At 39.9% G+C, this 23465-nt stretch overlaps 4 protein-coding genes across 5 annotated transcripts; 1 reads left to right on the forward strand and 3 right to left on the reverse strand.

Annotated features, from left to right (window-relative positions):
- Positions 1-1038: 1038 nt before the first annotated feature.
- LOC136935747 (5-hydroxytryptamine receptor 3A-like) lies at positions 1039-7163 on the reverse strand. Its single transcript, XM_067229415.1, has 9 exons — positions 7106-7163; positions 4149-4318; positions 3871-3915; positions 3565-3671; positions 3143-3312; positions 2660-2829; positions 1982-2192; positions 1585-1788; positions 1039-1316 (listed from the first exon to the last, which is right to left on the reverse strand). Exons 1-9 carry the CDS (start codon positions 7161-7163, stop codon positions 1039-1041), a joined length of 1413 nt encoding a protein of 470 aa, XP_067085516.1.
- A 387-nt stretch (positions 7164-7550) lies between these two features.
- On the reverse strand, positions 7551-8874 carry LOC136936118 (receptor-transporting protein 3-like). Its single transcript, XM_067229859.1, has 2 exons — positions 8608-8874; positions 7551-8296 (listed from the first exon to the last, which is right to left on the reverse strand). The coding sequence occupies exons 1-2, from the start codon at positions 8754-8756 to the stop codon at positions 7936-7938; spliced, it is 510 nt and encodes a 169-aa protein (XP_067085960.1). The 5' UTR covers positions 8757-8874; the 3' UTR covers positions 7551-7935.
- A 2631-nt stretch (positions 8875-11505) lies between these two features.
- On the reverse strand, positions 11506-14988 carry LOC136936326 (uncharacterized). Its single transcript, XM_067230117.1, has 5 exons — positions 14853-14988; positions 13618-13959; positions 13190-13339; positions 12201-12238; positions 11506-12032 (listed from the first exon to the last, which is right to left on the reverse strand). The coding sequence occupies exons 1-5, from the start codon at positions 14917-14919 to the stop codon at positions 11841-11843; spliced, it is 789 nt and encodes a 262-aa protein (XP_067086218.1). The 5' UTR covers positions 14920-14988; the 3' UTR covers positions 11506-11840.
- An 807-nt stretch (positions 14989-15795) lies between these two features.
- dynlt2b (dynein light chain Tctex-type 2B) lies at positions 15796-18279 on the forward strand. Of its 2 annotated transcripts, XR_010875042.1 has the most exons (6): positions 15815-15976; positions 16271-16404; positions 16517-16586; positions 17032-17095; positions 17183-17310; positions 17760-18279. XR_010875042.1 is itself a non-coding variant. In XM_067229960.1 (5 exons), exons 1-5 carry the CDS (start codon positions 15918-15920, stop codon positions 17228-17230), a joined length of 375 nt encoding a protein of 124 aa, XP_067086061.1. In that variant the 5' UTR covers positions 15796-15917; the 3' UTR covers positions 17231-18279. The 2 variants fall into 2 exon arrangements, 1 of the variants encoding a protein (XP_067086061.1); XM_067229960.1 differs by having other exon boundaries at positions 15796-15976; positions 17183-18279.
- Positions 18280-23465: the final 5186 nt, after the last annotated feature.

Here is a 23465-nt window from a genome sequence, read left to right on the forward strand (position 1 = left end):
ATTGACATTCATTGACTGACTGTCTTTGACTCACTCTGACCACAGTATGCAACAGTGGAAACATCAAAATACTGTACACACACCCATCGACTCACACACAATATTCACACTTAAAAGCACAGACACACACACACAAGCAGACACACACACTCAAACTAACGGACAAACACAACGTAAAAGGCATACAAACTATCTTTATGTCCTTTTTGCAGTTTATGAAGTTGAACTAAAGTAAATAATTCAACATCCTGTGACTGAGTTACCATCAAATCAAAGCTCACCTTGTTTTCCAACACCTACGGTAATCACCCAGCCGTAGTTTCTTTTTGAAAACTTATACCCATGGGAGTTACCTGTGTTTTCTTTTCTCTTTTTGTTTAATCTGTATACTGTTGACTCAATGTTTGAATTGACTGTTGTCAATTCAAAGTATGCCACTGAATTAATTTGATTATTAGATGATACATTTCTATATTCTTCCAGGTAATGGTTCCATACCATATCTTGTCTATCCTCCACATACATCTACAATGCATCCCTAGATTTTAAACTCACTATTACATTCTTGCGCAGACATGCAACAGGGACTGGTGAACTCATGATTTCAAACAAACCCCAACCTTCTGCAATGTATTACAATAATAATGTTTTATTTATTTATTTCTGATACAAGGCACATCGTAGAAATAAAACTAAACTATTTTGCTGTCAATAGACAAGGCACATTTGCAACAAAGTGACATCGCACAAATAATAATGTGTCATTTTGTCTAATTATACCACCTGAATAATCATGAACATGAATGTTGTGGCTAATTAGCATGATGAGCCATTCACACAAATATCATGGCATTAAAAAATGAAATAACTAAACAAACTAAACAATGACCAATTCACATTACACTTATGAGTCAAAGTCAATGCATTTAGTAGAAAACTTATAAATAGTTGAATTAGTGCTATACTTCCAGAATTCTAGCATACACTAGTAGCATTAGTTCAGTAGTGTAGTCATAGCAGTAATACATTGCTAGTGTTCTATTTCTTGTAGGATGTGACCCAGATGCAGATGATGGTGATGAAGCTGACACAGATGAAGGCAATGTAGAGGCCAAAGAGCAGCCTGTCAACGACATAGCCCACCTGAATCCACTCATCGGAACCATAGTCTCCCTTCAGATGCTGGTCCACCTGGTGGCGGATGGCCTGCAGGTCTCCGCCCAGTCTCCTCAGCTCATCCAGGGTCAGCTGCTCTTGGACTGAACCCATCTCTCCTGGAGTCTTCACCTGAGTGTTGGACAGCTTCTCCAGGGATGCTGAAGGGTTAGGGAGAGAGGGATCGAGAGAGGAAGAGGTAGAGAGCAAGCGAGCGAGAGAAATAGAGAAAGAGAGACAGAGATTCATCCATTTGAGTTCCACACCTGGAGTATTTGTCGTACTATCTCAAGCTTATCCGTCCTGCTTTTGTACCATTGCGACAATGGCATATTTCGATGCACACAAGGTTTACTTACAGTCCCAGACAATTAGTCTCACTGATTAAGCATCTATCACCTGAATTATTCTCACTCCTCTCAGCTCTACCTTGCATAGCTGGGTGAGACATAAGCATATCCTCTGTGCTGGGCTTCTGTGGCAGACAGACCAGCCAGCCCATGATGTTCAGGACCACCACTTGGACCCAGCGAGGCACCGGTGATTTTTTACCGGAGCACAGGAGGTTGGTGATAATGACCGTCTCCAGAAGGCTGGCCACCATCAGAGCCAGGCAGATAGAGAAGAACACATCTGGGGGCAGAGGGAGGCAAAAGCCGCGTGAACTGTCTTTTTCGCGTATGGATTTACTCATCTTTCAGCTTTTGGCAGCGTTAGCCTGTTCACGCACGTCCAAAATATGCACGTTTTTGAAAAATGGACTTGAGATACCTCAGTTGGGATACAGCGTTATTTCGCAGATGTGCAACAGCAGCCAGATACTGACTTATGAGCGGGATGGTGTTGCCGGTGACGGGCAGCAGGTCGTTCATGATGAGCAGGAAGACGGTGTAGCCCAGGATGAGGGTCATCTTGAAGGAGGAGCGGTCGACGCTCTGGGGGGGGAGCAGGAAGCTGAAGAGGTCGACGGTGATCAGGAAGCTGCTGGGGATGAGGAGGTTCACCACGTACAGGGTGGCTCTGCGCCTCACCACGATCTGGATAGAGAGACACACAGAGTAACAACACTAGCTGACAGCTCCGGGGTGCTTTGACAATAGGATGAAAAAGATAACTTTGAAAACCCAATCCAAGCCCTCGTCTGGTATGAAACCAAAGACAGTAGAATCCTGAAGGTGCTATCTTTTTCAAATAGTTGATATGGTTTCATGAAACATCATCGTTCAATGGGACTATAAGGAAGAAACTGGAAGTAAGATATTTTCAGCTGACGGTTTTTCAGCATGGTACACTTGGGAGTCAGGTGGCTGAGCGGTGAGGGAATCGGGCTAGTAATCCGAAGGTTGCCAGTTCGATTCCCGGTCAAGCCAACTGACGTTGTGTCCTTGGGCAAGGCACTTCACCCTACTTTCCTCGGGGGAATGTCCCTGTACTTACTGTAAGTCGCTCTGGATAAGAGCGTCTGCTAAATGACTAAATGTAAATGTACACTTGCTATACATACATAGAAAGCAAGCACATCAATAGGGTCCTGGGAGTGGTTGAAGGCTAGCAATAGGCCCTTTTGAGCCTTGATGTCCAGTAACTCCCACTCGCCCATGGTGGTCATCACCTCCAGGGAATGATGTATGATTTCCTCCACAGGCACTTGGAGATGCACCTTTATGTCCGCCACTACACCAGTGATACCACATATGTAAATGACAAACTGTACAATAACAACAAACTCAGAGAAAGGTAATGGTTCCATTAGTAATCGATTCCACATTGTATCTATAAACGTATGTCAAATATATCCATGACGTCAAATAGTTCCATATTTGACGCCACTACTACATCTACCATCCACTAGGTCTACCATCTACAGTAGCATCATGTTGATTGTCAATCATGAGATTGAGTCGATGGAACTATTGGCATGGTATTGAGCTCTGATTGCGGCTTTTCCATGACCCTTTCCATAGTGGGTCTGTGTGTGAGGTCTCACCGTGGTGAATGTATGAGCTGAAAGTAAGAGAGCAGTTTTGGATGTCGAAAGGGAAGGTGTAGATGTTCAGGCTACAGGAGCTGACCACTCGAACAGGCTGGGCATCTTGAACTTTGCCCGTGTTAAACAAGTATATGTACGGAACAGGTGGAGCGGAGTTCTCGTTCATACTGCGAGGGAAGGAAGACAGTAGCAGCTTATTAACTTATTAAGCTTATCTAGCTGTTGTAAGGTTGGTTCTACAGTACATCAAAAGCAGTTGTTACATTATTAGTTGCAACTGTACAGTGTGGTAAAGTGACTGGTTTGTAATTTTGATGTCACAAATTCAAAGTCAAAATTATAATGAGGGATGTCCAGTATCTCATTCGTCACAACCACCGCTACACACAATACTGAAGACTTTTAAACTGGCAACTTACAATTCGTTGATCACTATATCTGGCACCCAGAACATTTTTCGTGGCAAAGCAATCTTGTTAGTTCCACACTTGACTGGATCCCAACTAAAAAACTGATTTTCCCACATCTGAAACAAGTTATGTACAAAAGTTAATGATCGTCTCAGGCTTTTGGGATGTGTGTCACAAATGACTCTGCTCGGGGTCCCTCTTAAAGTTACAATATCATAATGTAAATGTGGAGTTCAAAGAAACAGAGATCTCGTGTATTTGCATGGAGCTATACAGTATACATACTGTATACAAAGAGAAAGTATTTGTACTCACAAAGTTAAGCCAAATGTAAGTTGTCAATACTTGTGCCTTTTCATCCTAAATAAAGTACAAAAAAAAGAGGCACATTTACATACCAACCAAAGCTCATTTTACGTTTGAAAAGACTGGTATAGGAAGCATAAAGATTCTTCATAACAACTTCTATAACCACTACCTCATAATTTTTCAAACATCAACACATGTATCCAGTGCACAACTATATGGTTATGTATTACACTACATCTCACTGTGAATACAGTCTAAACACGACAGTTGAAATGGACCCTCACCACTCCCAGGATACCGTAGAGAGTGAACCAGATGCTGACGTTGGTGGGCGCAGACTGGCGGATGACAGGACGAATGGAGCTGAGTTTCATGACTGGTGTCAACGCCTCCAGCAGAGCCAGATTGGAGGGCTCCGAGCAGTTCAGCACCGGTTCAAAGCTCAGACAAGGGGCTGGGGAGCACCCAGGAACAAGGTTGGACTTTTGTCAGGGTTCGCAAGGTGGGTGGTGGGTAACGCTAATGGCTGTCAGGACCTCAGGACAGAACAACTACCCAGCCCAACCTCAGTACAAACACGTTATAAGTGTCCTGTAACTATACTGATTCTGGATAGGCTCAGACTTTAATCACTGATCCATAAAGACAAGAATGGAATTTCATTTATAAGCGATTTATGGGAACTAAATCAAAAACAGTAAGTAATGCGAACAACCCCTAATAATACTCTAATGGTTTTCATATTTTACATTCATTTACAGTTATACCGAATGCAACATTACCTCTTCATAAGAACTCTGTGCTCACCTGTTAAAATACCGATGAACAGATATAACCATTGTGACTGAAACACACAAGTGAAAAATGACTTTTCCAGAATCAGAATCAGTATGGAGTTTAATAGCCAAGTAAATGTACACCAAAAAGGAATTTACTATTGTGGGCAGGTGCATACAGTAAATGTCACAGCCACAGCCGTGCCCCCCTGTTGTTTTTGGTTTTGCCCTGCCCTAGTGTTTCCCTGTCTTTGTCTTCACCTGTGTCTCGTTCTCGTTAGCGTCATCGTGTCCACCTGTGTGTCGTTTGGTTCTGTGTATTTAGGTTTCTGTTTTGTGTCCAGTCTTTGTCTTGTCCTTATTACCCATGTCCGTGTGAGTTCCCCAAATCTGTTTCCCTGGCTTTTCATGATTAAACCCTTTGTTTTTCAAAATGGCTGCGTACTCCCTTGCATTTGGGTCCTACCCCACCTCACACCGTGACAAGTAAACATATAATAAACTTATAAGAATCATAAAAATGATGATTAAATATACAATATCAAAATGTAAGTATATAAAACAATGACTACAAAATACTGACAAAACTGTACAATATCAAATATAAAGTTAAAGTTAAAATAAGAGGTCAGTAGGGCTTCCATCACGTATCTACAGTATGTACACTTGTCTACTTTTTCTATGCCATGTCTCCATTTTACACACATCAAATCACATGACAGAGACACAACGAATGGTTCACCATAAAGAGATGAGTATGGTTTCATACACTGAAATCCCAGTCACAAACAATGACAGTCACAGAAGTCGCCACACTTACCTTTGATTCAGAAATGTTCTTGGCTGCCATCAGACTGTTAGGATAAGAAGTTGTAAACAGTTTAGATTTAAAAGCCCAGCTTGCCAATTCATGCACAAAGATACCCTTCGACTGGCTTCCTTTCATACACTTCCATACACATAGTTTGGGCTTAGTGGGAAGAGGTATTTATAGAAGTACATCTGGGCAAACTCTGGGATTTGCTCTGACAATAATGTAGTGGTCAGTGGTTGAGGTGAACTGGTGGACAGTGACTTTACCTAGATGTGGTTGAATGCAAATATTGCATCAAACAGCACATGCAGTGATGGATAATGCTTGTTTACATTGCTTTAGGTTTCATACTGTTTTATTTTATATTTTTCTTAAAGTCTTAGTTATGTCTGCACTGTTGAGGAAGTATAGGAATAAAACTATCAATAACCATAACTGCTGTTAATACTATACATACATACTATAACAAAATCATATTTGTATTGTATTTTTATTTTTTTTGTAAATATGGTTCTATGGACTATTATTTACGAGTTGTCTATGGGCCCAATTACATTTGAAAACCTTTGAAACATAATATTTACCACTGCCTAAGGGTGACAAACAACTCCACCATAACATACATACTTTACATACCTGCGTGTATATGAAAATGAGAACAAATCTTTTTTTATTATCAAAAGAGACAAGTTCATATGCTTTCGTGAGTTAATCTTCCATGACACCAATCAGGACCATTGTATGTCATTTCTAATACTTTTGCCAAGCCGAGTGTGTTACGGCCACGGCCTGGTCCCTGTCCCTTTTACACCCCCTGCTGGTTCTCCTGTATCATCCTGCCTAGACCCTACGCACCTGCCGCCTATTACCTCATCATCCTGCAATACTTCAACCCAGCTTTCCAACCACTCCTCGTCAGATCGTTGTCACAGCTACTGTGGTAGTATGCGCTTTTGACCCTCAAGCATTGCTTGATTTACTTGCCTTCTGTAAACCTGTTTTCTTTGTGCCCAGGATCGTCATCCGTGAACTCCGTACCTGTCTGCCTGCCGACCCGCTGGTTCACAAGGCAAGACCACAACTCAGGACTACACCCCAGTAAATCACCTAATTGTATCTGTGCTGCGTTTGGGTCCACTCTGTACTCCACTGTAACAGAGTGTATGGGATGGGGCTGAATCAGAATTATCATAAAATGTCATTTATCATTTATTTGAGTTAAATTGAGCCAAACTGTAGTTTAATTACTGACATAATTTGAGAAGTGTTACTTAATGAATTGATACTTACATGAATTTCCGACATAAAATCATAAGTATGCATACTTTATTATGTAAATATCGTTCATGTTGTCAGGTGATATCGTTTCCAGGGGAGATATTTAGATAGATAATTCCACATACAAATGAGTTTACAAAGCAACACTCTCTTATTTGTATGCATTTACATAGTGTGTGATAAAGCAGGAGTTATGTCATCTTGGGGAATCTGCTGTTGATAAGAAATCAAATGAGCCGAGCTAGTTCAGGCATCGCACTCGAGCAGCACGCGTCATCCGCTCATTGCCACACCTGTGTTAGCCAGCACAAGTCCATTGGGCCACGTTCGATAAGACGGCATTAAAAGGCTGCATGGATACGTACACACTCACCCCTGGTTGCTGTATGATCAGGGCTGCTGCTGCCCTCCACCATCCCCTTTTCCCCCATGCTGTCTGTATGTTCTATCCATCAGGGGGATTATATCTCTATTGGTCCCTGCCTCATATTTCATGTAGGCCTATGTATGTGTCACATCGAGGAGGCAGGGAGTGCTTCCCTTAGATCATCCACTCCGCCAAAGTCAAATTATTTCCATGTCATGGTTATCAATAAATTGTCAAATCTAATGCGTGAGTGTCTTGACTGAACTAGTTTTACATGCATGGCTTCATTTTCATCATGGCTTTATTTATTTCTGTCGGTTGGCCCTGAGAGCTAAACGCACGGGTTTTCTAAAGTCGCTTTGCTCAGAGTCACTGTAGTTTTGGGATGAAAATAATATAATACTCATTAATAGCCGTGCATCATTTTTAATGATGTGGGAGAGAGAGAGCATTTCACAAATGTCAGATTCATTTAATTACTAAAAGTAGTATCAAACAAATGGAAATCATCCTTGACTAGCGCCTGTCAAATCCGCAGACCTATTACACTATTAGGGTCAAATCTGAACCATAAATGCATTTTGGGTCATTTTTTACCACCGAGAAGCAGTCAGTCAACTTCCTGGTTTAATACTATTTCAATGACCACACATAACATAGCTGAATGTCTCATCATCATGTTACTTTACCAGGGTTCTTATATAACACCTTGGATGCAATGATAAAATAAAAATAATAAATTAGTTGCTGAAATTAATTCCTGAAATTCACTAGTTAACAGACTTAATTACAGGCACTTATTTGATACTTCAAAGCATACTGTGTGTCTTTCAGGGTTAAAAACGATTGGCTTGTCCAGGCGCATTCTTAATACAGATGCCCAACATGCAGCCTTCACAATGAGCAGGCTCATGAGGCGACTGCACTGGGCCCATCCTGAAAGACTTGTTGACTCCATCAGTTCTCTCATGGTAGCACTTCAATCTGATCTTCTCAATCAGCTTCTCCAGCAGAATGTCAAGGTTGTCTGGGGAGAAGGTTGGCTTCTCCATAGGAGCAGCAGTGCATTTCTTGCAGTCCTGGCAGAGCCGACGTACTTTCACGAATCCCTTTCTCTGTCGTTTCCACAGCTTCATGTGGAACACAACCATCACACGGCTCGAGGGCCACTTTCTCTTACACTTTGAGCACTGAAACCTTTGTTTTGAAAGAGATGAGACAAACAGACAAGTGTCACACAATGACAATGGATATTAACTAATAAAAGTAATAATAACCAAAAAGTATGCATAGCTTTTAGACTTTGACAGATGTTCTAACACAGTATGCTGTTTGCTACACTGTTACATAATGTATGAAGCTAACTGTATCTACTATATGTTTACTTACGATACACTTCTATTTTATACAACATTTCTTAGTCTGGAACCAAATCACTTTTACATCACTTTATGATGAGACCAAGCAAGACTGCACATGATTTTGTTAACATCACAAGATATATTTACCATGCAAATGTCTTTGTGATGTACTGCTGCCAGCCTGGTTCCGTTCCATTTGGCTTGATGGAGTCATCAAACTCAATCTGCCAGTCATCTTCCTCGTTGAGTTCCATCACCTTTTCCTGAAAAATATCGATCCAATCTTGGGAAGACATTGTTTGCTAGCTTTTTAGAAACAACCAAGTCTCTGAGAAGTTCTAGCTATACCAACTTAGTATTTAAAAAATGTAATTTAGATTCCCACCCTTCGTGTTTCACTATGCACCATGGACTACCCTTCTGCCTGAGTCGCAACTGATATTATAGCCTACGTAGGATGACATAGGGAAAACAAAACTTATCAGTAAGTTTCAATTCAACTGAAACCGTTGATTGGCTGTCAGCCACAAGAGGGCACTTGGACTTCCACAGAAAAAGAAAGTATTTTTCTTTCAGTGTTATGAGAGGTATAGGTAAAAAGGGACACTACTGTTGAAAGCTGTTTGAAAGTTACTTTGGTGTATAAGTTATGCTGATAGTGAAAGATACATTTTTTTTAGATTATTCACTGTTATTTGAAAATACATTTCTCACTGTGTACGTTTCTATTGCAACAGTAACAGATGATTCATTGTCAGCCACAAGATGGCGCTCTATCCATGATCTCATGATTGCATTTACACCGAAAGAGCTGTGAAACTGTTGAAAGTTGTTTGAAGCTACTTCTATCTATATAAATCTCTTTTAATATCCAGTGGCATTTCTATGGACATGACAAGGACATGGACATGACAAGTCCAATATCATGGACATAGATCAATACAATACCAACTGATAAGACAGAAATGAGGCACTCATTCAGAGGAGATTTTTGTATGATCTCTCCACACTGGATTCTTGAATAATAATGGAAACGTATTATGAACCCATTAGTAAATGTGACATTATCAACATCATCTTTGAAATGTAAAAGGAGGAATATTCCAGAATATTCTCATTTGCAATGAAGGTGCAGATGCTGTGTCTTTTGACTTGTATAGACCTCATGGGGATCCTCCAATCCTCCTGACAAAATGAGATGAATGAGAGGGTGAGCTAGAATCCAGACAGGCTCATCAGAATCAACAACAGAGGAAAGGCTCACATGTAATCTGTTGTGCTATATTGCAATGCTGTAAAGTATTACTGAACTGTAATCCTGTAATACAATGTTGTGATGTAATATTGCAAATTATGTCATGTAATACTGCATTGTAATGTTGTACTGTAATGCAGTCATGTAATACTGCACTGTAATGCTGTACTGTTATGTTGTAATGTGATGGTGTAATGTAATACCGCACTGTAATTCTGTCATGTAATGCTGTGATGTAATACTACACTGTAAGGCTGTGTTGTGTCGATGTAATGTAATGTAATCTTGCACTGCAATTCTGTATTGTGATACCTGATTCACACTACAGCATTATGCACTCTCATTTAATGTCTTCATGTACAATAGCTTTCTTAGGATGTTTTACAGAAAGAGACACAAGGTGTATTCATTCAAAATAATGTTCGTATGTATCCCTGGACAGGAGCTTGTTATAAAAAAAATCATAGTGTGTGTGTGTTCTTCCAATTGTGTCTACCTATGTACAACAGGACAACTTTTAATAATCACATTTCATAGAGTCTATTTATTACCATACACACCAAATGTGTTCACAGTCAGAGGAGATTGAAAGGACTAAACTGTTTCCATCTTTCAAAATGCATTGCACCAAACCATATTTTCTGCTGATGTGGAATGTCAAATCGACCTCACACCCACAGTTCGGTTCCATACTACATCATCCTACAATGGGGAAATATCAGGGTAGTGTTTAAATAAGAGACTCTTTGGTCTTCCTGAACGCTACATTCAGCCGGCAGTGATGCAAACAAAGTGTGCGCTGGCAGTGAGTTGCTGTGGTAGATCGTGGCTTGATTTGTTAATGGGCAGCTCTTACTTCTGCAAAACAGCATGCAACCTGGGTGTTTGTGCAAAGCAGGGCATTGCTAATACTCGAAGTTTCAACAAGTCATACCCAAGCTACAAAAGATTTTCCAAACTTCTTTTGCTCCATTATTTTATATATAATTATATAATTTAATCAAAGTACACAACGGAAATGTCCAGAAAACAGTTATTTTTCATTTCTACAAAAGATGACAGTCATTCTTACTAAATTCGTATTGTTTTTCACAGTCAGTAACCTCTCCAATTCTCTTAAATATTCTGTAGCTGTTTGCAAACATGCCAAATGAGATTTCTGAAATTGTACACATGGAACGTAACTTAATTAAACCACTACAAACAGTGTAGACAAATAACTTCATCAGTAGTAGTAGTTTAGTGGTTATCAATAAGTCTACTTGATATTTCCACTCTGTGATATGGGTTAGGGCAATTTAATTAACTATTATTAGAGAGGGAACAGAAAAATGCAGTAGAAGATCCATATTACTATAATTACAAAAATAACAACATACAAATACAGAGAAACACAAAAATCGGACATGCAACATACTTGAATTGTTAGGTTTTAGAAGTGTGTGCACATTTGTACACTTTAGTCAATTAGGTACATTCAAACTGAAACTTCAACAGTACAGGAAAACCTCCATACGTTGATGCTGCACATTATTGAGATAGTAGATTGTGAACGATTAGAGTTCTTCCTGCAATTTGTGGTTTTAACACTTGTGCCAATGTAACCCAATACAAAAACAAATACAAATAATTTTCTTTTAACCTTTGCAATGTGGGGGGTCTGAGACAGCCCAACGGTTGAAAGAAAATGCTTCACTTTGTTTTTGTATGCGGTAAATTTGTCGCAATACGACGGGGGGTCACAATGACTGATGGGTCAGAATGACCCGAAGATAACACAAGGGTTGGTACAATCAAAAAAGCCAGCCAAAAAGAACACATTGAATATCGTTGTTTAAAGTATAAATCTCAATACTTTGTGTTGAGGTTACGTATAGTATATACTATGAATATATGAAGTGCAGCATGCCACAAGCAATGGAAGAGTCAAATGAAGAGAAATACGAATACAGAGCATAGCTATTGGATTTCTTTAACACTGAGGTCAGTTGTGGTTTTACATCTCTTCTCTACTTCTGTTCTCAAGTAATAAAGAATGATTCCTGGGTCTCAAAAGGGTTTCCAAACACACGTGCAGCACAACCTTCATCAAATTATGTGATGTGTGCTACTGTATAAATCAGCCCTATCTCCCACAAGCCCCCTGTTGTGGTCGTTGGAAGGTGATGGCCGCATACTCGACTGAGTCTGTAGATCTAATCACGATGTCTGGCCTATGATTGGCGTCCTCCCATCCTGTGTGGTGACTGTGTAAGTCCAGTATGCCATACTCCACTGAATGCACAGCAAAAGTGGCTTTGGAATTCTCTTCTGTCATCTGTCAAAAAAAACAATATGCATTTGAATTATTGAACCTTTACGCAATGTATTTTTATAGGACTCTATGAAAAAGAGCCCCAGGCCCTTCTTCATTAATAATAGTAATATGAAATTCTAATTTCCAAAAACTTAGGAATTAAAAATGAGGTACTGTCTAGGAACTTACCTGTGACTTTGCTGCAAGGTCGTTTTGCTGGCTGGGATCTAAAGAAAAAACGGTGTGAAAACAAAGTCTCAAAGGTGATCCTCTCAAAACACATAACCTACTCTCACAAAACCCAATCTATTTCTCTATAAGCCATGCATCCTGTAATTGGAACCGCAGAGAATGACGAGGAGTTCCATTATTTGACCGGTAGTTTTTTGCCTAAAGGAACAATCAAAGGAACTGTGTTCCGCCTTCTAAACAGAAACCTATCTACAGTGTTATGGTGTCATTCTGTGGTGCAGACACGGATAAACTGCTTGGGGTCGCACTTCTGTTTACAGGAAAGCCTGCTCAGGAGGTTTTTGAGGTTATAGGGGCTTTCAAAAGACTTTGCATGCACACAAATGTTGAGGTCTGATTTGGGTCAGGGAGTCATGGAGGAAAAATGTACCAGTGTAAAAACATCAACTTAGCATTTTTCCACCCGTCTTCTCTGACTCAACTCTATTCTAGAACCAGGTAGAAAAGGTAATAGGTTATTCCCCCCACCAATGAAAGGTAGCATTTTTCTGAGTAGGGTGTTTGAGTCGGTGATATCATAGGATGTGAAACTGAACTTTGTTGATGCAGATGTTGTGAATCTAAACTGCCTTGATGCTTAACTTGTTTTCTACCGGTACAACATTTTCCTATTGCAAAACTAATATTTGCATAAAAACTTCAACTTTAACTGTCGCTCAGGCTGCTGCATTTATAAAACAGTCGTCTGTGCTCAAGGTTCGCGTGACGTAAACAGAATAATTTTACCGTTACATCCATAGCTATGGTTACATTGTTAACGCTTTGTAGCCTAGGTGATCAATTGGAGAAACTGACAATTTTAATTTTTCACTATGTGACCTAAGTATAAATTGGGCTTTAAGACTTCAGAAAGTCTTGAGAAAAATCAGCATATAGACAGTATATGCAAACATATATACATTACAATATATGGACATCTTTGGTACCTGAGTGCAACATTTGGATCCAGCAGAACCAAACAAGCAGTCCAGAGATCAACACAATTATTGGCACTACAAGTCCAGCAAGGATGATGTAAAAGATGTTTATGTTGCTTGTGGTGGGACCCTCTGTGGTGTGAATGCTTTGTGGAGGCACTGTTGACAAAGACAGTTAAAAAGTCATTTAGAGGATAGACATCAATCTTCTAGATTCAATATTCATCAACTCAGGCAGTAAAGCATCATAATTACGTAATTCACAAACACACACACTCACTTGTCGCTTGATTTTGTATACAGTTTAACTTAAAAGATATTCCTATTATTTAAACTGGGGCAAAATAATGCAGGTCCGAGATCAATGAAACACATCACAGCACATTTACTCCTCTCATACTTTATGGGAATTAGCCGAATGTGAACTTAGATCTTACCTGTGGTATGGTTCTCTATGTCTAGGTGCAAAGATAACTTGTTGCTGTGCAGTAGTCCACCTTTCTTGGGGAATAAAGTAACCCAGTAAACTCCACTGTGTTCTAAAGCCAGATTTTGGATGCAGAAAGAAGCTTCTTTAGAAGCTACGTTAAAGATGCAGGGCCGGCCTTGTGAGCAGTCGCTTTGACCCTCCTGAAAACATTCAGAGATCTTTGTGTTGCTTTTTTCGCCTTTGTAAAGTGTAACACTACTGATGTTCTCTCTGGAGATGTTCTTGAATGTGAAATTGAGTTTTACATCTTTGCCCAGGGTTCCTGTTACCTTTGATGCCAAGTTCGGTTCTGTTATAGGAGATAGATACATGGAATCCACATAAACATGATGAGATACACAAACACATAGATGCATTGATTTGTGATTGCTGATTGTCATGTGTTCATAATAGCATGTATTGTCCTTCCGCTTTGGACTGCTTTGACCACATTGACAATAACGCAAAAAGAAATAAACAAGTACTGTTTTTCCTACTAACTATATTTTCAGAGTTATAGGCCTACACGTTCTCAGTGAACATCAGTGTACACTGTAGGCTACAGTAGAATCTGGTTCTTACATACTGTATATTTATAGAGATTGAATCATTGATCACTGTGAGTGAATCGAAATGTGCCTTTTTTGTGAAAAGAAATGTTTGTAAGACATCTGAAAAACCTGGGTAATATGAGGGAAGTGACGCTACTATAAAAAATTAAAACAACCCACAGATTTCCCCATACACAGTAGTTATTTCCTAGTGGAAAATTTGACATTGTTACTTAGATAACACAAAACAAGTAATCGAAGAGCACATGGATGTTTTACTTTTAGACATTTCTTTTATGATAACTTCAAACTTTTTTTGCTTTCCACAGTTCCTGCAAGTAGTAGACCAGTATTTATTTTTTTGCGTTACTTTATGAGATCTAAAAGTACTGAAAGTGAATCTACTTTGAAATATCTCTCTCCCTGTATCTCTCTGTATCTCTCTCTCTCTGTTCAATTCAATTTTCCTTTAAAAAGGACTATTAAATGTATTACTTAACTAGACTGTAGGGCTGTATTATGTTTAATCACATTTTACTGAACAGACTAGGCTACTAGACTATGTGGGATGCTCTAGTTGTTCCCTAAACCATAGTTTCTTTTAAAATAAATATTTATGTTACATCATAAAAGATAAAGAAAGTTGACGTACCATCAAGCCGCACTTGCAAAATGAATATAAGCATTAAGAGGGATTTTAAGATGACGTTGTGGTTCATAATACATAAAGAGAACTAGAGCTTGTAGTGGAAAAGTGAAGCTTTTCTTCTTAATCTGGTTCATGTGTGTTCTCCTCTGTTGAATGCTGTGATCTGCCCTTTTCATCCAAAAAGTGTTTGTATGAGAAGACAAGGAAATGTAGACAGGAACTTGTGTGTCAAACATCTTAACAAGCACCTCCTATGAATGAACGCTTCAAAGGCGTTATGGGACTTGTGGTAGCCTATAGAGACTGTTTCTGAGATGCCAGCGAACGTTTAACCCTTAAAGATAGTTAAACAAATCAACCTTTAACCCACAAACATTGCTCCATTTTTTGTTTGGACACCTGTAGCCTAATACGTAAACATTTACTAGCCATTTTCCTTGGTTAAGAATTGCACGTCTGAGAATTTAACTGAAATCAAACACAATATACCGCAAAGGGAAACTGGAGGAAGTGGTGGTCTTTGCTACTTGAAAGTGCAGAGGTGTAGTATCCGGCAGACGGTGGTCTGCAAACCTGGGTTTGTGGTTGACGGGGGTCGTCATGCTTCCCTTGCTGTCACATAGTATGCGTATACAGTAGCTATACTGTGGCGTACACTCAAACTCCCCTCAATTCAGTTCAGGTTTCACAAGAAAACCACCAATAGAGAGACTACAACGAGTTGTTGTGCCGTACAATACATGTTCCTTAGGGTCTTTTTTTCAACTGATTACTTTGGTGATTTGTGTCACAACAGTAATCAAGGTCACTGTCGTAAAATTTATTGGAACGTATTAATGCCCATTGAGAACGCTATGCAACATTTTGACTCTTGAACAAACACTGGTTTCAGGCCCTCCTCTTGTCTTCAGAAAATTCAACATGATTGGCTATTTTACCTCGGTCTGGAGATTCGGAAGGTGTTGTTATGGTAACTGTAGCACGCAAGCTAAAAGGCAGCCAGTTTAAAAAGCTAATCACGTAGCCTAGCCTACTACTTTTTTGTATATTTGTATCTACATGAGCTAAATGGAGGGATCGCATACAGCGGGAAATACATATCTCATAAGACCGAATTATCAACACAAGTAAGATGGTTAAATAAATGGTTTTTGCCAACTGGTACTAGTAGCTAGCTGTACTGTACTGTATATCAGTCACACTAGTTGTATAGCACTATCTACCGTAGTACAGGTAACTACTAGCTTTAGCCCACCTAGTTAACTAGGTGGTTAGCTAGATAGCTAAATGTGTAATCTTGATCGATGTAACCAGCGCTACTGATCGTTTATAAAAACTAATTTGGCAAGCATCTGTAAAGTAATCCTGTCCCTTGATTGATAAATGTTATATAGGTATTAAGCTAGATGTGCTTCTTATAGGTTCAAGCCAGCTGTTGTGAAGGAATGCATTCGAGACATTCTGAGAGAACAACTGTCTGGTGTGGACTATGATCCCGAAGAGGTTCCACTTTTGTCTCGCAATTTGGCAGACTGTATCAAGGACAAACTAAAGAGTGGGCATCTTTTAATGGATAAACTCATAACCCAATACATACACACACCCTCAAACCCATTTCAAATCCCATTTATTTTTGTTTCCTAAATGTTATCTGTATTTAATAACAGAGATGGGCTTTGACCGATACAAGCTTGTTGTGCAAGTGGTTATTGGAGAGCAACGAGGAGAAGGAGTCAAGTGAGTTATGTGGGGCTTGGATGTAATTTGTTTATTGTGTACAACACCAGTATACAATAATATTACTTACAATATATATATATATATATATATATATATATATATATATATATATATATATATATATATATATTTACACGTCACTCTACCCAACCTTATTTAACCTTGGTTTGTCACATTCTGAAAGATGATTCTATTTCTAAACTTGTCATCTTGCATGAACTATGCATGACATCTAGTGGTCTTTTAAACGGAAAACTAGAATGTACTGTATGATTCATGATCTGCATTTAAATGCTGAAGTGTTTATTCTCAGTTTGAAAACAACATTCTCCATTGTACAAAAACAATTTGCTGTTTAAAAAAACACAAAAAACAAAAACCCTCTGTTGTCAAATTTCTTTACCAACTTATTGTGGCCCTTCCTCTTTTCCTTGCTCTGCAGAATGGCTGCCAGGTGTTTCTGGGATGCTGACACAGATAACTACGCTCAGGACATTTTTATGAATGTAAGCTTATTAGGCTGTGTCTGTAATATCATCCTTTCCAAATGGTTAAGTGCATTGTTAATGTTCTCTGTTTGTCTGTTTCTGCAGGACAGCCTATTCTGTGTGGCTGCTGCGTTTGGCAGCTATTATTACTGAGGACCTAAGAACAAAATGACATCACCAGAAGTTTGCTCTTTAAGCACTGCTCTGGGCTATACGTCTGACCACTGACACTGGTAATGTGACTGAACTTTAAATGAGGGTACATTGACAGGGATGTTGTCGTCTCAGACATACGGAACTTGCCCTTTTGTAGGACGTGGTGTAGGCCTATTTTAAGAACTTGAGCAATGCGTTTTTGTGTATAGTGTAGGATATTTTTGTCAGAAGGATTTTGGTCAAAACAGTCAGAGATGGAATCTCTTTCAAAATCAAGATGACTCGATGGTTTATTCACCGATGCAGCAGTTGATACAGGAATACATAAAAAGCATAGACATCTAAAACCTAGCACATTATATAGTGAAAATGAAGAAATCCCCCTCCCTCCATAATCCTATTTCCCAATATTGCCCCATAATCTTCCCTAGTTTGTTCTCTTGTTCCCCATGATGCGTCATGTGTACAAGCTGCCTATCTCTAATGTCCGCTCGACCCCATCTATGTTCCCTTTCCTCCTCTTGAGGAGGACACAGAAACTCCAAACAAGGAGCCTAGCTGGCCCATCCCCTTCTCCTTCAGAACTCTGGCAACACCCCTAGTCTCCCCACTATTCTGTGCCAACAGAATGTGTTGTTTACAACTTGTGGCATCTTTCTCTGAGATGTTAACATGCACAGGACACAAGTTGACAGATGATGCAACCCAGACCTCGGCCTTCTTCCCTGCTAGGAACTCCCCACATATTAGCCTATGTGACCTATAATCAATCAATTTTTGGCCACAACAATAACTATAGACTGTAGTGGGCAGTCACATCATTGTCACAAGGAGAGCCGAGGCCTTGGGAGACTGCAGACACAAGCAAAACTATTTTAGAAGTTTAGAAGTTAGTCACATTCATTATTCATGTGCACTGAAATCCTACATGTCGCTTACAATGTTCTCTGAGTACTTCAAATGTCCTCTCTTAAGTTCCCGATGGCGTTGCAACGGAAAAAATGTTATTAATAAATTATGATATAAATATATCGATTCTTTTAATAATTTAGGAAGAATTAAATTTTACATTCTGAATAAAGGATGTGTTGTCGTTGATGTCTGCAAGTCAATTCACCTCTGCAAACGCATGATTCTGCATGTCTTTGAGGAGTTTCGTCTGACTGTCTGACACTTCAGCTCGGGTACTTTTATGATACAAGAGGTTCTCAAACATGGTAACCATTATTATGAAGAGGTCTAACACATTCTATGCATTTTAACTTCACAAAAATATAGCTTTTTCTTATTGTCTATGGCAGAATGGGTTTCATGATAACATTTTGCAATTCTCAGTATGTATAATGGCATCCTGGCATCACTTATGGTCATCACAAGAGTAAAGAAAATGACTCTGGGACTAAACGTTTAAAAGAGGAGCTCTCAACCCTTGTGCTGCCTTCGGGTCACATGACCCAAAGGTTCACAACGAACCATCGTTGTGTTTACCCAATTTTACCCAATACAAAAACGAATGAATAGCATTTTCTTTTAACCTTCACAATGTGGGGGGTGTGAGACAGCCCGATGGTTAAAATAAAATGCTTCACTTTGTTTTTGTATGCGGTAAAGTTGTCGCAATACAACGGTGGGTCACAATGACTGATGGGTCAGAATGACCCCGAAGAGAACACAAGGGTTAAAAAGATGCTCTCGCTCATTTTGCTCATTACTGACTGCGGAGTGAGATTGGATTTAGATTTTTTCTTAAAGGCGTCACTTAATGGCTTTCTCCCTCAAGCCGGGATCCACTACCCAACACTGTGCTTTCCAAAAAGGAGTGCTTGAACCCAGCAATAACTACAGTTGTGCCCCAAGGGCACAGCCATTTTGTAAGACTAATTGCTGTCAGGAAAATAAGAAAGACAGACATGGTACAATAGAATTGTAACATTTACATTTATGCATTTAGCAGATGCTTTTATCCAAAGCGACTTCCAAGAGAGAGCTTTACAAAAGAGCATAGGTCACTGATCATAACAACGAGATAGCCCCCAAACATTGCGAGCAGCCAAAACATGAAGCATACATTGTGAAAAAACAAATAAGTGCCAAAGGGAAGAACCATAAGAGCATGCAGTTAAACAAGTTACAATTAAACAACATGAAACTCAAAAAGTGTAAGAGTGTACCTTTAGAAAAACAATCAACAGTAACATATTTCACAGCGAGTACAATAATTTAAAACCATGACAACTAACCAACAAGAGCAACAAGTCTCTCAATAAGAGTCACTGTGATCCTGGAGGAAACTAACATCAGGTCCAGCCAAGCATTCCTAGGTGCTGTTGTACTGCCGTAACATGGGACAGGCCAAGTATTGAAGCCAAATATAGAATATGTATTCTGTTTGTCACCGATCTGTCTTCGGGTTTTGTCGAGCTGCAGAAACCTTTATTCATCTATGGAGATTACGGTGAAATACTGCAATTTTAAAATCATTTGGACTGAAGTGCATGAACGCTGGCTCTAAAACGCCTGTCTTCTTCTTGGTCCCTGGAGCTGTTTCTCTACTTGACTCTTTCTGTCAGCATCTGTTTGCTCAGTGACCATGTGTGTGTCTAATACAGAAATCCCAACCTGCAGAGACTCAATTCCGGGAGGTGGCTTCCCCCCCCCCCGGGACCCAATCCGCACGCATGATGTACCCCCTCAACCAGCACGTACACCCCCCCTCCCCGGGACGCAATCAGGACGCGCAATATGCACCTGTTTCGACCATAAATTACCATTGCACAGTCTTGCCCTCGCTCTAAATACAAAATCCCTGAATTCCTGGAAATTGTATAGCGTTTGCGGGCGTCCGGGAGCCGCTATTGAAATGCGGGAGACTCCCGGAACTTCCGGGAGACTTGGGATGTCTGCTAATAGACAGTATTTTCAGTCACATGTCCCCTACACTGGTGACAGGATTTCTCTCCACACCCTAATATGGCAAAATGTTCAAGCCTGTAATTATAGTCTTTGTCACAGGATAAAAACACATGAAGGTTTATCTCTCCATGATTAACAAAGATAATGATGCAGAGCCTGTCTTCAAGCTAAAGCATTAGGCATGCCTTCGTCCATGTTATTTGCTTCTCCAAGGGATATCAAGTAATGTCAGTGTGAAGTCCTTTCAGTTCGTCAGAGCTATTTGTGTAGCATCGTAATTGCAGACGGGCTACTATCACTTAATTTCTGCAATCAAACCCAAATGCAATGGAAAAGAACTCCCAACGGGATGAAGGTAATGAGCTGTGTGTAGTTTGTTCTAATCGGATTAGCCTAATTAGCTAAACCATCCCTGACATCATTACATAGACTCTAGCTCTATTATGGTAAACATATTGAAAAAGTTTTAAAACTCGGAAACCAAATACCCATAAAGAGGAATAGCAATTACAGCTGTCTAAAACTCCATAAATAGAATGGATCTCTCCCTTTCTCTCCTAGATTTCCCCCAACAATATCCAATTCTGATGAGATGCATTTAACCTCACATGGTAATGGTTGGAGCTGTGACTAGTTTCCCAAACAGCAATCTCACACATCAGCCATCCTTCAGATACCATTTTTCGAACACAAATTTCATAAGCGTTAGTATGTGCTTGGCTTTCTATCAAGCCACTGAGTGGAGTCTTTGATTATAGTCATTACTGTTGAGTGATTCATTCAACTGGGAATTATTGAGTCAATCTATATACATATGATATTATACCTGATATTATACTTTGACAGCCAACGAAATAGGCATTGAAGAGTTGTGCATGTGTTTGTGTGTGCCTGTTTGTGTGCACCAACATTTCACCTTTTTGTATTTTTCCTGTCTATGAAGATATCATTTGAGGATCTTGTACAAATCGATGATCAGTGACAACCAATCATCTGTGACACAGACATTGAACATTTAGGCTAGTAACAGAACAAGTTCAGTCTATTCATGACTCATGTCTGAGGTAGTTCAATCAGTATCCGATAACTGATTATGAAAGCTCTAGAGGACTGAGACAGAACTCCTTTTCGTTGCACACCTCCCCAATATGTAAATTGTCAAACACCTGTTTTCTAAGCCACAGGATACCAATCTGTCTCAAGTAGCTACATGTTTGAAAGGTTTAAGAATAATTCAAATGCAATGATTAGTGGCAGTTGTATTTCTGGACTTAGATAATTATCAGGGTTTAGCTAAACGGTACAGGTATGGATTTGCAACACTAAACATTGCCTGCTGCAAAAAGAAAAACGGTCACTTACCACCCATGGCATTCATGTCTATTTTGATCCACTGTCACCCTCATCTACATTCATTTCCTGGCACAATACAAAAACCTAATCTCAGTATGCCTCATTTTATTTGTTTTGTTGGAAAGGTATTTGTCATTTGGGAACACATTGAACTAGGTATATACGGTATAATCCGCTTTTACAATATTCTGCTAAAATTGAATCATCTGGCCCTGATGGACCACAATTTTAAAGTTAATATTACATGACAGAAAACAATCCTCACCTCTGTTACATGACCTCAAAGTGAACTTTTAAAGACATGCGATACCTTAAACCTGGATCTAACCTGAAAAACCCAGTGCACAAGTTTATTAAAGATTAAAAAGAACACTATAAATGAATTTTATGCAACTTGGTGTAAATCAAAAAATTGATTTGTTTTCACCTCATCAAACCTGGCACATCAAGACCAAACCTGTAAATGAAACGGCCATTTTAAGGGCTGATAAGTAGCTTTGAGTTAGTTGACAATTTGCAGAGCTGGCAGTTTGCAGATGTTTGTAGGACACAATGTATGTTACTTAATGTACCAATGAGTGTCCACAGAGGCTGCTAGTATTAATTACACTGGACAAACGTGTTTGTCCAGAGGAGGTCAGCTTCTGGTAAATATTTTGTTTAATTTATATAGGATATTTTCATCAGAAGGATTTCAGGTCAAAAAGTCTGAGTGGAATATCTTTCAATATCAAGGCAACTTGGAAGGTTTATTCAGCAATGGATACAGGAAGACAAAAAGCTAGCTGAGGCCACCATGTGTACCCACTCATCTGTCTACGGACAACTCAACCTGCTCGCTCCCTCAAAGGACACAGATTCTCAAAACGGAAGCACTAACTCATCTACTTGGCCTTACTTCTATGGGCTTCTTCTACTAACTTGGCAACACCCCTCTGCCCTGTTCCCTGAGTGTCATGATTCTTAGTCACAACTCCTCTGAGGAATGAAAACAGATAACCCCAGATGGGACAATGGTGCGTAGCCCTACCATGTAGGCACATCCTTGATTCTAACCTCTAGCCTGCCGTTACGCGCCTTCCAATGGCCCGGGAGAGGATGAGAACGCAACTGCCCACGGCCATACACAGTGGTTAAGGGAATTGGAGGGATGGTGAGGGTAATGTCAATAATTGTCTGCCACAACCAAAATGCCGTTACACAAACACAGGGAATTTAATAGTACAACACATACATATATTTAGTCAATAGGGAGGGAGGACAACAGGCAAAGGGGTTTAAGAGTAGGGCAGTACCAGCGGTCCGTCAAATCAAAGAAACCATACAAAGAAAGACCCTGAACTTCCCTACGCCTCTAATCCTGCCTGTCACAAGCTACGCTAACACAATTGATCTCACTGCTACAATACACTGGGTGACAGCCGCTAGCTTCTATTCTAGTGTATATAACAGTAAGTTACCTACGGGTGTATGTGAACCCCGGGGTATCTTACCTAGGCTTACTCCACAGACGTCTAGGACAAGGACCAGTGTTTACATTTAGTCATTTAGCAGACGCTCTTATCCAGAGCGACTTACAGTAAGTACAGGGACATTCCCCCGAGGAAAGTAGGGTGAAGTGCCTTGCCCAAGGACACAACGTCATTTGGTTAGCATAGCCGGGAATCTAACTAGAAACCTTCTGATTACTAGCCCGATTCCCTCACCCCTCAGCCACCTGACTCTCTTGCCCAATGCCCAATGTGTTACAAACACATTGGGCATCCAATTAATCACTTAAAAGCTTTCACAATCAAACCCTCCACAAACTTTTACCTACTTGCTCAACGAAAATCCTTACACCCCCCCCCCCACACTCTTATAGGGTGATGGGCTCTCCTGATTGGTCAACGAGGAGCTCTCCTGATCCTGACGAGCTTGATGGTCACACCCACCTCATCAGCAGGAAACTCACCACACCTGGGAG

Source organism: Osmerus mordax, chromosome 26, assembly GCF_038355195.1.
Source record: "Osmerus mordax isolate fOsmMor3 chromosome 26, fOsmMor3.pri, whole genome shotgun sequence".
Lineage (NCBI taxonomy): Eukaryota > Metazoa > Chordata > Actinopteri > Osmeriformes > Osmeridae > Osmerus > Osmerus mordax.

What these genes read in the sequence shown, in the direction of transcription:
- LOC136935747 (XM_067229415.1), bottom strand. Translation starts at nt 7,163, where the DNA reads ATGGGGGAAAAGGGGATGGTGGAGGGCAGCAGCAGCCCTGATCATACA. An exon ending in CAACACCATCCCGCTCATAA is followed by an intron (nt 1,789 to 1,981) that starts GTCAGTATCTGG and finishes CTCTGCCCCCAG; the next exon opens with ATGTGTTCTTCTCTATCTGC. An exon ending in GTCTCACCCAGCTATGCAAG is followed by an intron (nt 1,317 to 1,584) that starts GTAGAGCTGAGA and finishes CTAACCCTTCAG; the next exon opens with CATCCCTGGAGAAGCTGTCC.
- LOC136936118 (XM_067229859.1), bottom strand. Translation starts at nt 8,756, where the DNA reads ATGTCTTCCCAAGATTGGATCGATATTTTTCAGGAAAAGGTGATGGAA. An exon ending in ATCACAAAGACATTTGCATG is followed by an intron (nt 8,297 to 8,607) that starts GTAAATATATCT and finishes TTCAAAACAAAG; the next exon opens with GTTTCAGTGCTCAAAGTGTA.
- LOC136936326 (XM_067230117.1), bottom strand. Translation starts at nt 14,919, where the DNA reads ATGAACCACAACGTCATCTTAAAATCCCTCTTAATGCTTATATTCATT. An exon ending in GATCCAAATGTTGCACTCAG is followed by an intron (nt 12,239 to 13,189) that starts GTACCAAAGATG and finishes TTTTTTCTTTAG; the next exon opens with ATCCCAGCCAGCAAAACGAC. An exon ending in ACCTTGCAGCAAAGTCACAG is followed by an intron (nt 12,033 to 12,200) that starts GTAAGTTCCTAG and finishes TTTTTTTGACAG; the next exon opens with ATGACAGAAGAGAATTCCAA.
- dynlt2b (XM_067229960.1), top strand. Translation starts at nt 15,918, where the DNA reads ATGGAGGGATCGCATACAGCGGGAAATACATATCTCATAAGACCGAAT. An exon ending in AGACCGAATTATCAACACAA is followed by an intron (nt 15,977 to 16,270) that starts GTAAGATGGTTA and finishes TGCTTCTTATAG; the next exon opens with GTTCAAGCCAGCTGTTGTGA. An exon ending in TATCAAGGACAAACTAAAGA is followed by an intron (nt 16,405 to 16,516) that starts GTGGGCATCTTT and finishes ATTTAATAACAG; the next exon opens with AGATGGGCTTTGACCGATAC.